Raw genomic sequence first — 12,307 nt, 5'->3', positions numbered from 1 at the left:
CACAGGGAACTGGATACACGTCAGTCACTGCAATTTCCCTGGGAAACAGAAAATATTTTCCCCACTCTATGGATGAGGAAATTAAAGCAAAGGGAGAAATGTCCAAGGTTTTTGAAGGAGGTGAAGAGCCAAGAGCTCCGAGGTTAGGGCTTGCAGCTACATACGCCACACTGGCTCTGGCTAGATATTCTGTCCCCTTTTGGGAACCAAGCAGTTCTGGAGATTGGGGAAACACTAGTTGCTAAGCACAAGATGTAGGATACAGTTTATACCACATAACCATGCATATGGAATTCATCACACGTTACAACAGAAGACTTGAGGCTTCACTGGGTAAATGAGATAGGAAAAGGAGAACCTGGGGGTTACTCATCATTTTCCAAATCAGAGATTTATGTCCCTTTTGGAAAGGAGAAGGAAAGCCTGGCTGCAGCCCAGTTTTGAGTAATATTTGCCACTGAGAAGCTGTATGAAAAAATTCCTGGCACAAACTTTGGAGAGCTCTTCCGATTGGGCTCTGGCCAGTCCTTATAAATGATTGAGATTTAAAACCCTATCAAATCAGAGAAGCAGGGAGTGTTGGTGCAGCACCATAAATCCCTCTCTAAAGCTAATTTCAAACACAAAATAGGAATGTTCAGAGAAAAAAATTATCTACACATACTTCCATAGAATTTTTTTCCCCCTTAAGTCTAGTAGGGTAGAGGTCAATGGCTAACTGTAGTCTGAGTGCCTGGAATAGTCGATTATCTTCTTTAACCTAAATATATTTTCTGATTTTTCCATCATTCAAATAGATTGCTGTGAAATACAGAATAAAATTAAGTAAAGAAAATATAAAAGCCAATAACTTTGAGCGTCAATGGAGAGCCAGAGCTTATCTCATCCAACTGACTCATTTAACAAAAGAAGAAACGGAGGCGGACAGAACAGGGAGCACCTTGCTTGTGGTCACTCAGGCAGCCAGCAAGGGACTCAGAGCCAGGACCCTGGAAATCCCCTGAACAACTTCCTGGCCTCCACATCACAGTGTTGCAGCTGCTGGATTCCTTAGGCTAGGAAACCCCCTAGGCTTGGTGTTAGGTGAGAAACAATTTTATATGGAATTGTAAAATTCAAAACAGCAGCCTCAAATGTTAGACAAAGTACACTAGATTCCAACTCAAGAATAACTGAAACTGAAAAGGCACAGAGAGGACAGTTTGTAGGGAATTGGGTGTCCAATGCTCTGTCACAACTGCTATACTGAACTGCATAAATGTACCATATTTTCTTTCTTCTGGCTATTGTTTATGTAATTCCACCTGTCCACAATGCTTTCCCCTCTTGGTCTACCTCCCTCCCATGTGTTTCTAGAAATTCCTCCTCATCCTTTAACATCAACTCAAAAGTCACTTTCTGCAATGCTGTCCCTGGTCTCTATTTGAAAAATTAATGGGTACTGGGACACCCCAACAAAAGGATGCACTTTTGACTGCACAGCATACCACTATATAAGGGAAATCACTGCTGGTTTACAGATCTGTCTCATCCTCTAGATAGCGTTCTTTTTAAGTCATTGTATCTCTGGCACCTAGCAGGAACTCAAATGACAGCTGAATGAATGAAACCTACTAACAGCCATACAGCAAGACTTTTACCTCCTTTGCATATCTATGACTTGTTTTTCTATCCTGGAAAGGGTGCATTTGTAGAACCTGAGGCAAGAGAGATTGCTTCCGGACAGAGGTTTTCTCTAAAGTTAAAACAGCTAAATTGAGTATTGTTATTTCATACTACTTAAGTAACAAAGAAATAGGTTAGAAAAACATTAAGATTACAAAATATCCAAAAAATGGACAGATTGGCAACAAACACACAACCCGTATAGTTTATTACAGGAAGACACCAAAGTGTATTATTCCTACACCCTCTCTATCACTCAAGATACATGTACACAGGTACACACAAAAAGTTAATAGCAAGTCACTGTGGGAAGTTTAATCAGAATCCATCAATAGAAGACCCATGGCGTGGTAAACACCAAAGTGTATTATTAGGGTTGCTAATTGCTAATTAAAATCCCCAGATCAGGTTTCTGGGCACAGCTTGCTGCATCTGTGCAGTGGGCAGGTCCCAGACAGTATGAAAACCAAGACCGGGACCTGCTTCTTCATGCAAGGCTATTCCTGTAGTATCACAAAGGGGGTGGGTGACACACTGTACGAGAAGAATATCCACATGCAGTCCCCTCAGGCACAGTCCTGTTCCTGACTACAGATTTGAAAGAAGTTTCTCATCAACCTCTAGGATCCAGAAACTAGGCTACTGTTGCATTAAATACCAGAAGGTACCTAGCTTTACCCCTTATAGGGAAAGAGAATGGTCACAACATTCAACATACTGTCCTCCTTCCTTGAGATGGTCTGGGAAAGGGGATAAGAGGACTTTCTGGGGCGATGGAAACATTCTATATCTTGATTGAAATGTGGGTCACATGCATGTATACACTTGTCAAAACTTACAGGATTGTTTGCTCTTAAGATTCATGCTCTCTAGTGTATATAAATTTTACCTAGAAAAAAAGAACCATGGACAAAGATTGAACTCTAATTAGTAGGTTTATTTTCTGGAGTGGTATGAGCTAGCAATTTTGAAACTATTTTCTATGTATTCTAGACTGGAGCAAGTAAGTAAATACATGCAGGATAATGAGATCCAGGTTTTTCACCATTGGGGAAGGTAGTTACAAATATGGGAGAGGGTAAATTAACATCACCATAGGGGATAAAATATATCTTGTGCCTCCTAACATGATGATACATCATCACGTCTTTGGTAGTTCTGCCAAAATTTCATGACCTGACTCAAATCATAAGGAAACAGGAGACAAAATCAAATTGATGGAAATGCTACAAAATAACTGGCAAATATCAACATATTTAGGTTAAGAAAGACAAAGAAAGAAAGGTTAAGGAACTTTTTCAGATTGAGGGAAGCCAAAGAGATACAACAACTAAATGCATGCTTGATCCTGAACTGGTTTGGGAAAAGAAACCTATAAAGACTGTTACTGTTACGAGTAACAACATTTAAAATATAGACTGTGGATTAGGTAAGAATATTGTGGCAACATTAAATTGCCTGAATTTGAAAAGTATATTGTGTTTAGGTAAGAGAATAGCCTTTTCCTTAGGAAATACACATTGAAGTATTTAGTTGGAAAGGACACAGTGTTTCCAACTTACTCTCAAAGTTGCAAGAAAAAAGAGAAGGGTGAGGAGGAGGAAGCAGGGTGAGAGGGAGAGGAGTATGCATATATAAGTGGGGCAAAAATGTAAACAAACAACTGGTCAATCTGGATAGAGTGTAAGAAGGTTCTCTGTACTATTCTTGTATCTTTCCTGTAAATATGAAATCATATCAAAATACAAAGTTACCCTCAAAATACCCTAACCTCCTCCAAAATATTTATTTATTTATTTTTTATTTTTTTATTTTTTTAATTTTTATTTATTTATGATAGTCACAGAGAGAGAGAGAGAGAGGCAGAGACACAGGCAGAGGGAGAAGCAGGCTCCATGCACTGGGAGCCCGATGTGGGATTCGATCCCGGGTCTCCAGGATCGCGCCCTGGGCCAAAGGAAGGCGCCAAACCGCTGCGCCACCCAGGGATCCCTATTTATTTTTTTAAAGATTTTATTTATTCATGAGAGACAGGAGAGAAAGGCAGAGATATAGGCAGAGGGAGAAGCAGGCTCCATGCAGGGAGCCTGATGTGAGACTCTATCCCAGGACCCCAGGATCACGCCCTGAGCTGAAGACAGATGCTCAACCGCTGAGCCACCCAGGAGTCCCCTCCCCCAAAATATTTAGACGTAAGGCTAATAATAACTAAATCAGTGTATTATGAGAAATTGTTTCAAGAATATTGGTTTTAAAATTCTATTTTTCCCTGTGGTAGCAATCCACAAAAACTTTAGTTGGCACTAAATTCCTTTTTAGAACTAAAAACAACTCATATACCTTCAAATAAGATTTTTTGAAATTCCGTGCTTTTAGATTTTAGAAAGTCTTGTAAGACAATAAACAGAAATTGGAATGAAAGTGCCTCTTTACTACCCAACTCCCTCCAGATTCTTCAGTATTTTTTCTGTAAGAACAATTCATCTGGCTACATGCCAAGTTAAAACCAAACAAGATAATAAACAATTTGTGTATGGATGATTCAGCCTTCCCTGACATAGCAGAGAACTGCATTTTCCCCAGGCCTTATAAAAGCTCTATACACACACACACACACACACACACACACACACATACACACACACACACAAATATAAAATATGCTAAGGAACACAGCATTATCACTCAGCAGAACTTATTCTATCTCCCCATCTTTGTCTTTGTGTTAAATCAAACACAAGTATGACCCTGGTCTGGGGGGGGGGGGGAGGCAAAAATACCAAAAACTACCAAAGGGAAAAATTACTTCATGGATATCAAAGGAGAATTTTTAAAAAGTCATTTTTAGCCCCAAGAATCTTTTTGAAACAATAACTATGATATGACTCAGTATAAAAATATTATGCTAAGTATGTATTAAGAAAAATTCACATGCACAGAGATGAAACTGCAATTGGATTTGTCATTTCAAAGTATTAATGTTGGGTTTGCAGATAATAGAGAATGACATTCTCCTAAGCGAATAAAGAAGTTAGCCAAGTAAGTAAATGCTGTGTTTCTACTGTAAGGAAATACATGCACCAGTGAAGCAACCTTTTCAGCACAAAAGAAATTTAATACCCAGACCACATGAAAAGTGATCACTCTGGGAATAGCACAGCTGTTAAAATTCAAGGCAGTTTGTACTAAATCGTCCAGCATGTTTATGTAAAGCAGGACTCTCAGAATGACCACCAAGAGGAATTAACTTCGCTAACAAAAAAGTGATACCTATATTTAGTTTAATGCTTACAATAAGTGTGAAAGAAAAATGCAAAGCGATTCTTTCAAAGAATATAAGGGACCTCAGTTAGCTAGTATGCCTGTGATTCTTTCATAAACAGTATCTCAAGGGCTAATTTAATTAGAAAGAGAACAAAAAAGAATGAGTGTTTGCATTTCACTTACAGAACCCAATTATCTTTATTTCATTGAGATGCATGATCTACATAAAGCCACAGAAAAACTTCTGGCACCTATGCCAAATGATTTCAGTATGAAAATTAATACTGCCAAGTTATTTTGAGACCAATTAGCTTACCCATTCCAAGAAAAAAAATGTGCTCTCTAAAAAACATATAATCCTAAAACCTACATTTCTGAAGACAGAAGTGTACAGATATCCTTGATGCCTTGATGTGAACAGATATAAGATACCTCAAAGAGATGGCAAAAAGAATGAGCTTGTGGGTAACTACTGACAAATGGCAAGCTTTAAATCTCAATATTGATGCTTGGGATGCACAATGATAAAACAGCTTAGTTTACTTTTTGAAGAAAAAAGTTACTCTCAATGTTTGAACACCTAAAATTAACCAAATTTATCAGCATTCTCAATCTGAATTAATTTTTTAAGACTGGGTAGGATTATGCTTCTCATAGGATATGACCAAGTAAAGTCTTTAAAAAAAAAAAAAAAAAAAAAAGCTTATCAACTCAGAATGGAGATAATTTCCCAAGACCTCAATCCCTTCCATACTGCTAGATGTTGTAGGCCAAGGCAAAGAAGTCCTGAGTTAGAAGTGAGATGCCAGACTTAGGGGTTAATGACCCTAATACTATTTTGCATAACACTTGTACATGAAAGTCTTACCAAAAAGCTTGAGTTTTAAAAGCCCAAGTTAAATCACTGGGCATCAGAAGGCTTAAAGAGGCATAACAAAAGAAAATTAGCAATAACACACAGTATAAAGGCACAAATAACTCAGCCTATCTCTAGGCCTGTTGAAAAAGGAGATGCCATCAACTGTAGTTTTGAGATACATCAGCCGTTTCCCATTACAATGGGGTACATACCAGCTCTATTTTTAGAGCCTCTGGAAAGATCAAAGCAAAAGGGGCCCTTTTATGGGCTCCCTAGCCAGGCCCCTAATCTCTGTTTACTTTTTGTCATTATGTAGATCTCCCAAAGACAAACCAAGAGGACTGCCTGGTTTAACTCCCTCCTCTGATAACACTTACAAATTGCTCTAGGATAGTCCATGTGAGCAAGGAACTTCTGAGGAGGAACAAAACCTAGTAACGTTCATATTCAAGCCAAAATTATTATGAGGCAAGTATTGATACAGATATCTACAATATCTAATTCAATCTCTCTTTGTACACTATAAATCAAACTTTTTCAGGCTGGTTTCTCTGTGAGAATGAATACACATGAATGACAAATCTCTTCTGGTGTTATAGACCTTCCCTCTCCCCCTCCAAAAAGTCCTCAGTTGGTTTCAGTGCTCTGGCTAGTAAAGATGATAGGCTCATTTTAAAAAACAAGTCCTTCAAATGCCGAATGACTTACTTTGGAAGAACAAGCTGTACATTTGTCAAACGCCAGGCTGACAGGAAGAACATTATCAAACCGTGACAGAAATCCCCGGATCTAAAAACAAAGCAAAACAATTGCTCAAATCAAGCTCAGAATGCCCATACCTGTGAAATATATTTGTAGTTTCTGACAAAAAGTGGGAAATAATATGGTGGTCTTGACACAGATTAGCAAAAATGAAGTTCAGCATGGACATTTTTCCTTGTATTATAATCAGTTTGAGGAAGAACTGTATCATGTCCTTTATGCCATCAAGAACCAGGCCCCACAATCTTTTTACGTATTTGAGACCTAAAAACTCCAAAATACAAAAAGAAAGTGATATGCTGTAAAGTATCATTGTAACAAATGTCTTAAAAAATAAAACAGGTCAAATAGTTCATGATGGTGCAACTGTCACATACATGTTACAGTGAATATGGTAAGTGTGTGTACCTGGATAGGATATTGGGTGGGGCATCACAGGTGAGAAGGCCTGGGGACTACATCAGGCAGAGATGGTCCTAAATATACATCTAGTTATTTGCTTGAGTTGGGACAGGGATACAATGCAAAACATCACCAAATTTATGAGGAAACAGCGCCACCTTGAGCATAAATTTCTGGACTGCAACTCACTGTCCCAGGATATCAGCCGTAACCAGGTTTCAAAAACTATGATTTAAGTAATTTACTGAGAACATCATATCTCTCTAGAACTATAGTATGCCAAATGGGACGTTTTAAACTGCTGTGTAGATCATTAACATATTATTATGAAAAATATGAATGGTAAACCCCATGAAGTCTCACAGGACTCAGCATTTATAGTAAATCAGATAACATGAATCCTTTCATGAGTTAATTTATTTCATCTTCCCAACTGCCCCCATCTTCATAAAACTCAGGCTCAGAAAGGTGACACAAGTTGGCTGAGGAAAATGGAAAGTGACAGAGCTAAGATTCAAAAGGAGGCGTCTTAACCCTCAACTTGGCCGAGTCTCCTTCTGCTACCTACCCTTTCCCTCCCTTTCTCTCAGGATACCACAGGTTTGTCTTCAATATTAGGTCTCAGCACAAATTAACAGTCTCACCTGAATAGAGCAAAAGAACCAAGCCACATATCCTTGTTGCCTTTGGCTGCCCTACCAACACTTCCCCAAAATAAAAACAAACAAAACCTGACAAACTCTTTAAAGAACAAGGCTTCCTTCTGCATTGAGATAACTCCATCTTCATACCCACACTGGATCTAACAGTCTAATTGCATGTTCATACTAGAAAACTGAACCTGTACAGACATGGCTATGGCTATCTTTTAAATATCCTTATCAGTATAATCCAAGATCAAAAGAGCATTTGGTAGAAATGATAAATTAGACAGCTGGTTTTAGTTAGATGGCCTCATTGTGAGCTTTGAAAATGTGACAATCTTTTTACATCCCTAAATCTCAGGAATGTAGTGACCATTTCATTATACACTACTGGAGGCACAGTCTGGGTTTAAGTTTGCTATTCAAGGACACCAAAACAGGAGACCTCAAACTTCTAAGAAGGATTAGTCAGAAATGGGAATGCTGAGACCCTCATGAGATCAAGAAGTTAGAGGCTTAAAAATATTTGCAAAGTGAGCCTTCTCACTTCTCAGTTACTTTCATATTTTATATATTTATATAATATATATAAACTTTTATATTAAATTCCCCAAAAATGTTACTATATTTTACACATTTTCCATTAAAATGTTTGTTGATACAGCTTATGTTAATGTCTCCATGTAGGCTTCGCAAAAAGGTTTTCTTCATCCTTTTTTCTCCTACAGCTAATAACAAGCTTTATGTTGTATAAAGAAATATTGGTAATTTTCTCTGCTAAACTGTCTCATATTTACAGATGGGAGGTAAGGCTGAAGGGAAGGGAGACAGAAGACCAAGCTAGAGCAGGAAGGAAGGCAGGAAAGAAAAAAATAAAAACAAAAAACACAGGTGGTGAGCAACAGAAGAAAAAGGAACCAAAATGAATGGATTGGCCAAGCATTGGCCACACACTATTGTTTAGCACCCCCAGACAGCTCTTTACTAGGAAACTGTGATTCATTTTCCCAGGATATGAAGTAAAATAACATCTGTGTGTGAGGCCTTTCAAATTCACCAAGCTGGTATCAGAAGGCCCAGAGCTCAAAGTAATTAGTTTTAGGTAATTTCAAAAAGGAAAGTCTTCTTCTGAAACCAACTGTATCAGACTTCTAATGGGTATTTCATAGGTGAGCTCCCTCCTTTCCACATAATGCTACACTCTGCCATTAATTAATTTTTCTAATACACAGATCCTAGGTGTGTCACTTTATCAATTTCTATAGCTGAAACAAATATGGCAGAGAATTCCTTATGCTGGCATTCAGAGACCCCCACACACACTAATCTGGGACCATCCTGTCTTTCTAATTATGTCTCAAATTGAAACTGCTCACAATCTAAGCTGAACTACAACTTCCTTCCAAAGACTTTCCCAAGTTCCTGACCTTATCTCATGCTAAATTCTGTGACTTGGAACTCTTCTTTTTGGAAAGAGCTACACAGCCAAATCCCCATCTTCCTTAAAAGCTGCTCAATGCAAACACACCTTTCATAAATCCTCAATCTACCTACCACCAAGCTTAGAGATAATGTCTCCATCATTTGAAATCCTTCTTTTTGATATTTATCACTAAATACCTGTGTAATAGTTATTTTAAGAAAACAACAGGTTATGAACACCTGGGTGGCTCAGGTCATGATCTGAGGTCCTGGGATGGAGTCCCGCATTGGGCTCCCCATAGGGAGCCTGCCTCTCCCTCTGCCTATGTCTGTGTGTCTCATGAATAAATAAATAAAATCTTTTTTTTAAAGGTTAGAACATAATTCACGTACCATAAAATTCATCTTTTTAAAGTATACGATTCAGAGGATCTTAGTATATTCATGGAATAGTACAATTATCATTAATATCTAATTTCAGAATACTTCATCACCCCCAAAATAAATCCAGAGCCCCAAAATAGTCCCCATTCTTCACTTTTCCCAGGCCCTGGCAACTACTAGTCTACTTTCTATTTCTACTGATTTGTCTATTTTGCATATTCCCTATAAATGGAATTATACAAGACTGACTTTTTTTTACTTAGCAAGTTTTCATCCATTTATATCCTGGATATGTACTTCCTTTTCATTGCCAAATAATATTCCATTATATGGATATACCACATTTTGTTTAATCCATTCATCAGTTGGACATTTCTTTTGGGTATCTACAAAATTGGGTATATACAAGAATTCCCATTATTTTAGGAATTAATGAGTCACATGGTAACTGTATGTTTAACATTCTGAGGAACTGCCAAACTGTTTTCCAAAGTGACTGTACTGTATTACTTTCTCACCTATAAGGCCAACACTTGTTACTGTCTGTGATTACAGCCATCCTAGTGAGTCTGAAGTGGTATCTCACTGTGGTTTCATTTGCATTTCTCTAATGACTAATAATGCTGAACATTTTTCTGTGTGCTTCTTAACCATTTATACATACATCTTTTTTGGAGAAATGACTTTGCAAATTCTTAGACAAATTTTAAATTCGGTTTTTCTTTTTATTGTTGAATTTTTAGAGTTTTTAAAAAACATTTTGGATACAAGTTTCTTTTCAGATAAGATTTGCAATATTTTCTCTCACTCTGGGTCATCTTTTCAATTTCTTGACAGTGTCCTTTGATGCACAGGACTTTTCATTTTCATAAAGTCCTATTTATTTTTTCTTTGGTTGTCTTATGGTGTCATATGTAAGAGACCTTGTCTAACCCAAGGTCATGAAGGTTATGTTTTCTTCTAGTTTTATAGTTTTAGCTGTTATATTTATGTCTATGATCCACTTTGAATTAACTTGTGTATATGGTATGAGACAAGCATCTCAATTCATCCCTTTGCATGTAGAAGTCCAATTGTCCCAATGCTTCATTGATAAGACTATTCTTCCCCAATTGAATGGTCATCAAATGACCATAAATATAAGAATTAATTTCTCAACTCTCCATTCTATTTGGTTGATCTATATATCTATTCTAATGACAGTACAACACTGTTTTGATTATAGTAGCTTTGTAGTAAGTTTTGAAACTGGTGAAGTGTGAGCCTTCCACCTTTGTTCTTCTTCAAGATTATTTTGGCTATTCTAGGTCCTTTGTCTTTCCATATGAATTTTAGAATCAGTTTGTGTGCTACAATTAACAAAAACATTTATTTCTCTTGCTTTTAAAGGGCAAGACACAGGTTGAACTATTTGCATTTGCCCAAAGCACAGTGAGATGTTTATAAAAGAGGCTACATATTATTATGAAATGAGAAAAATACAAACATCCCAAAGCCTACCAAATTAGTCATATTTGAACTGTACAGAGAAAACAAGTCTCATACCACAAGAACTCCAATTTAGCACCATTCACATTTTCCAGGCAATATGAAGTCCTTCCCCATCAACAATGCTTTAAATCCCCAGTATTAAAAGTGCATGGAACTTCCACAAAAAGCTCTGCATTCCCTCAATCCTACAATAATCGTATAAAACTTGAAGAGCAGAGGTTGTTATTTTAAAGTTTTAGCACCTTCCTTCCTTAGATACACACAGAAATCACAGAGCAATCTAAAATCCAGGTACCCTATGCAAAATCCTAATATGTTCACATCTATTTAAGCGGCCACTCCACAATTCATAATCCAAGAAATTCTAGAAATTTGTCCTTAGCTTGGGTAGAGAAAAATTCACCATCACCTCCTACTTAGAAGTGTGCAATGTGAAGCAATATGCTCAGCGTTTTTCTAAACTTGCCTGATCAGAAATAATTCCTCTCTGGAACTTGATTCAAAAGGGCTGGAGTAAGGCCTGGGGTACGGCCTGAGAATCCGAATGTTTAATAAGAGCCCCAGGTGATTCTCATCAGGCAAGCACATGAAACAGGAGCTTTTAGTTACCAACTGTATTTACACCTTCCTGTGGTTTGCTCTAGACCACTCAACATCACCTGTTAGACGTCAGAAAACAGATGGAAGCAGCTTTTAGCAAACTTCTCACTTTTTTCCACATTTTCTAAAAATAGCAGCACCACACTCACCAAATTTTGCCCACATCTAAAATAACATTCAAAAGGTTTTATGAAATGATAGTAAAGTCATTTCTCTATCCACACAAGAACTAATAATAAGTAAGCCCTCTGGATACTGCTCAAGGTAAATTCTCTAACTTTGGGAACTGCACACAGTTCACTGTAAACTTTTATTCTATTACTAGTATTTGCTGTCAATCTTTCCATACAGGAGGGTTAGCATTAAACAGCTTTTTAAAAATTCTACCTTTAAATAAAAGCAATGCACATGACAGAAAACAAAAAATAACTCATTCTCAACAGGTTATTTACTATTTTCATATTTAAAAAATATTTACATATTTAATTTCCTCTTATGTGACCTCCTCTGAATATTGAAGGGGAAAAACTGTAGATTTTACAAACACACGTCTTTCCTCTCTAGCTTTGGGGCTAGTAAGAGATTCCTTAGAGGAGCCAAATGTTGCCTGCTTCTCTACATGTTTTTTTTTTTTTTTTTTTTTTTTAATTTACAATAAGTTTTTTTCCTCTTAATACGGGAAAGAATAAGGAAGAAATTTAAATGGCCTGCATGGAAATGGATCAGTGGTTGCCTGGTGATGAGGGTGGGGTATTACCTGGGAAAAGGCACAAAGGAAATTTTGGGGTTGACTGGGAAGATTCAACATCTCACT

General features: G+C 37.3%; 1 protein-coding gene across 13 annotated transcripts in view; it reads right to left on the bottom strand.

The window, feature by feature from the left end:
• ATG7 (autophagy related 7) overlaps positions 1 to 12,307 on the bottom strand; it is a 234,927-nt gene that overhangs the window by 148,941 nt on the left and 73,679 nt on the right. For 12 of the 13 annotated variants that reach the window (XM_041763260.1, XM_041763261.1, XM_041763259.1 and 9 more), the window contains one exon: positions 6,497 to 6,577. The exons of the other annotated variant lie outside the window; for it this stretch is intronic. In XM_041763260.1, coding sequence (XP_041619194.1) covers positions 6,497 to 6,577 — 81 coding nt within the window. The remainder of the gene's footprint in view (positions 1 to 6,496; positions 6,578 to 12,307) is intronic. 13 annotated transcript variants of the gene reach the window in all.

The sequence above is a fragment of the Vulpes lagopus genome, chromosome 7 (genome assembly GCF_018345385.1).
Source record: "Vulpes lagopus strain Blue_001 chromosome 7, ASM1834538v1, whole genome shotgun sequence".
Classification (NCBI taxonomy): domain Eukaryota; kingdom Metazoa; phylum Chordata; class Mammalia; order Carnivora; family Canidae; genus Vulpes; species Vulpes lagopus.
The sequence above is the reverse complement of the archived record's forward strand: the minus strand, read 5'-3'. Positions and strand labels throughout refer to the sequence as shown.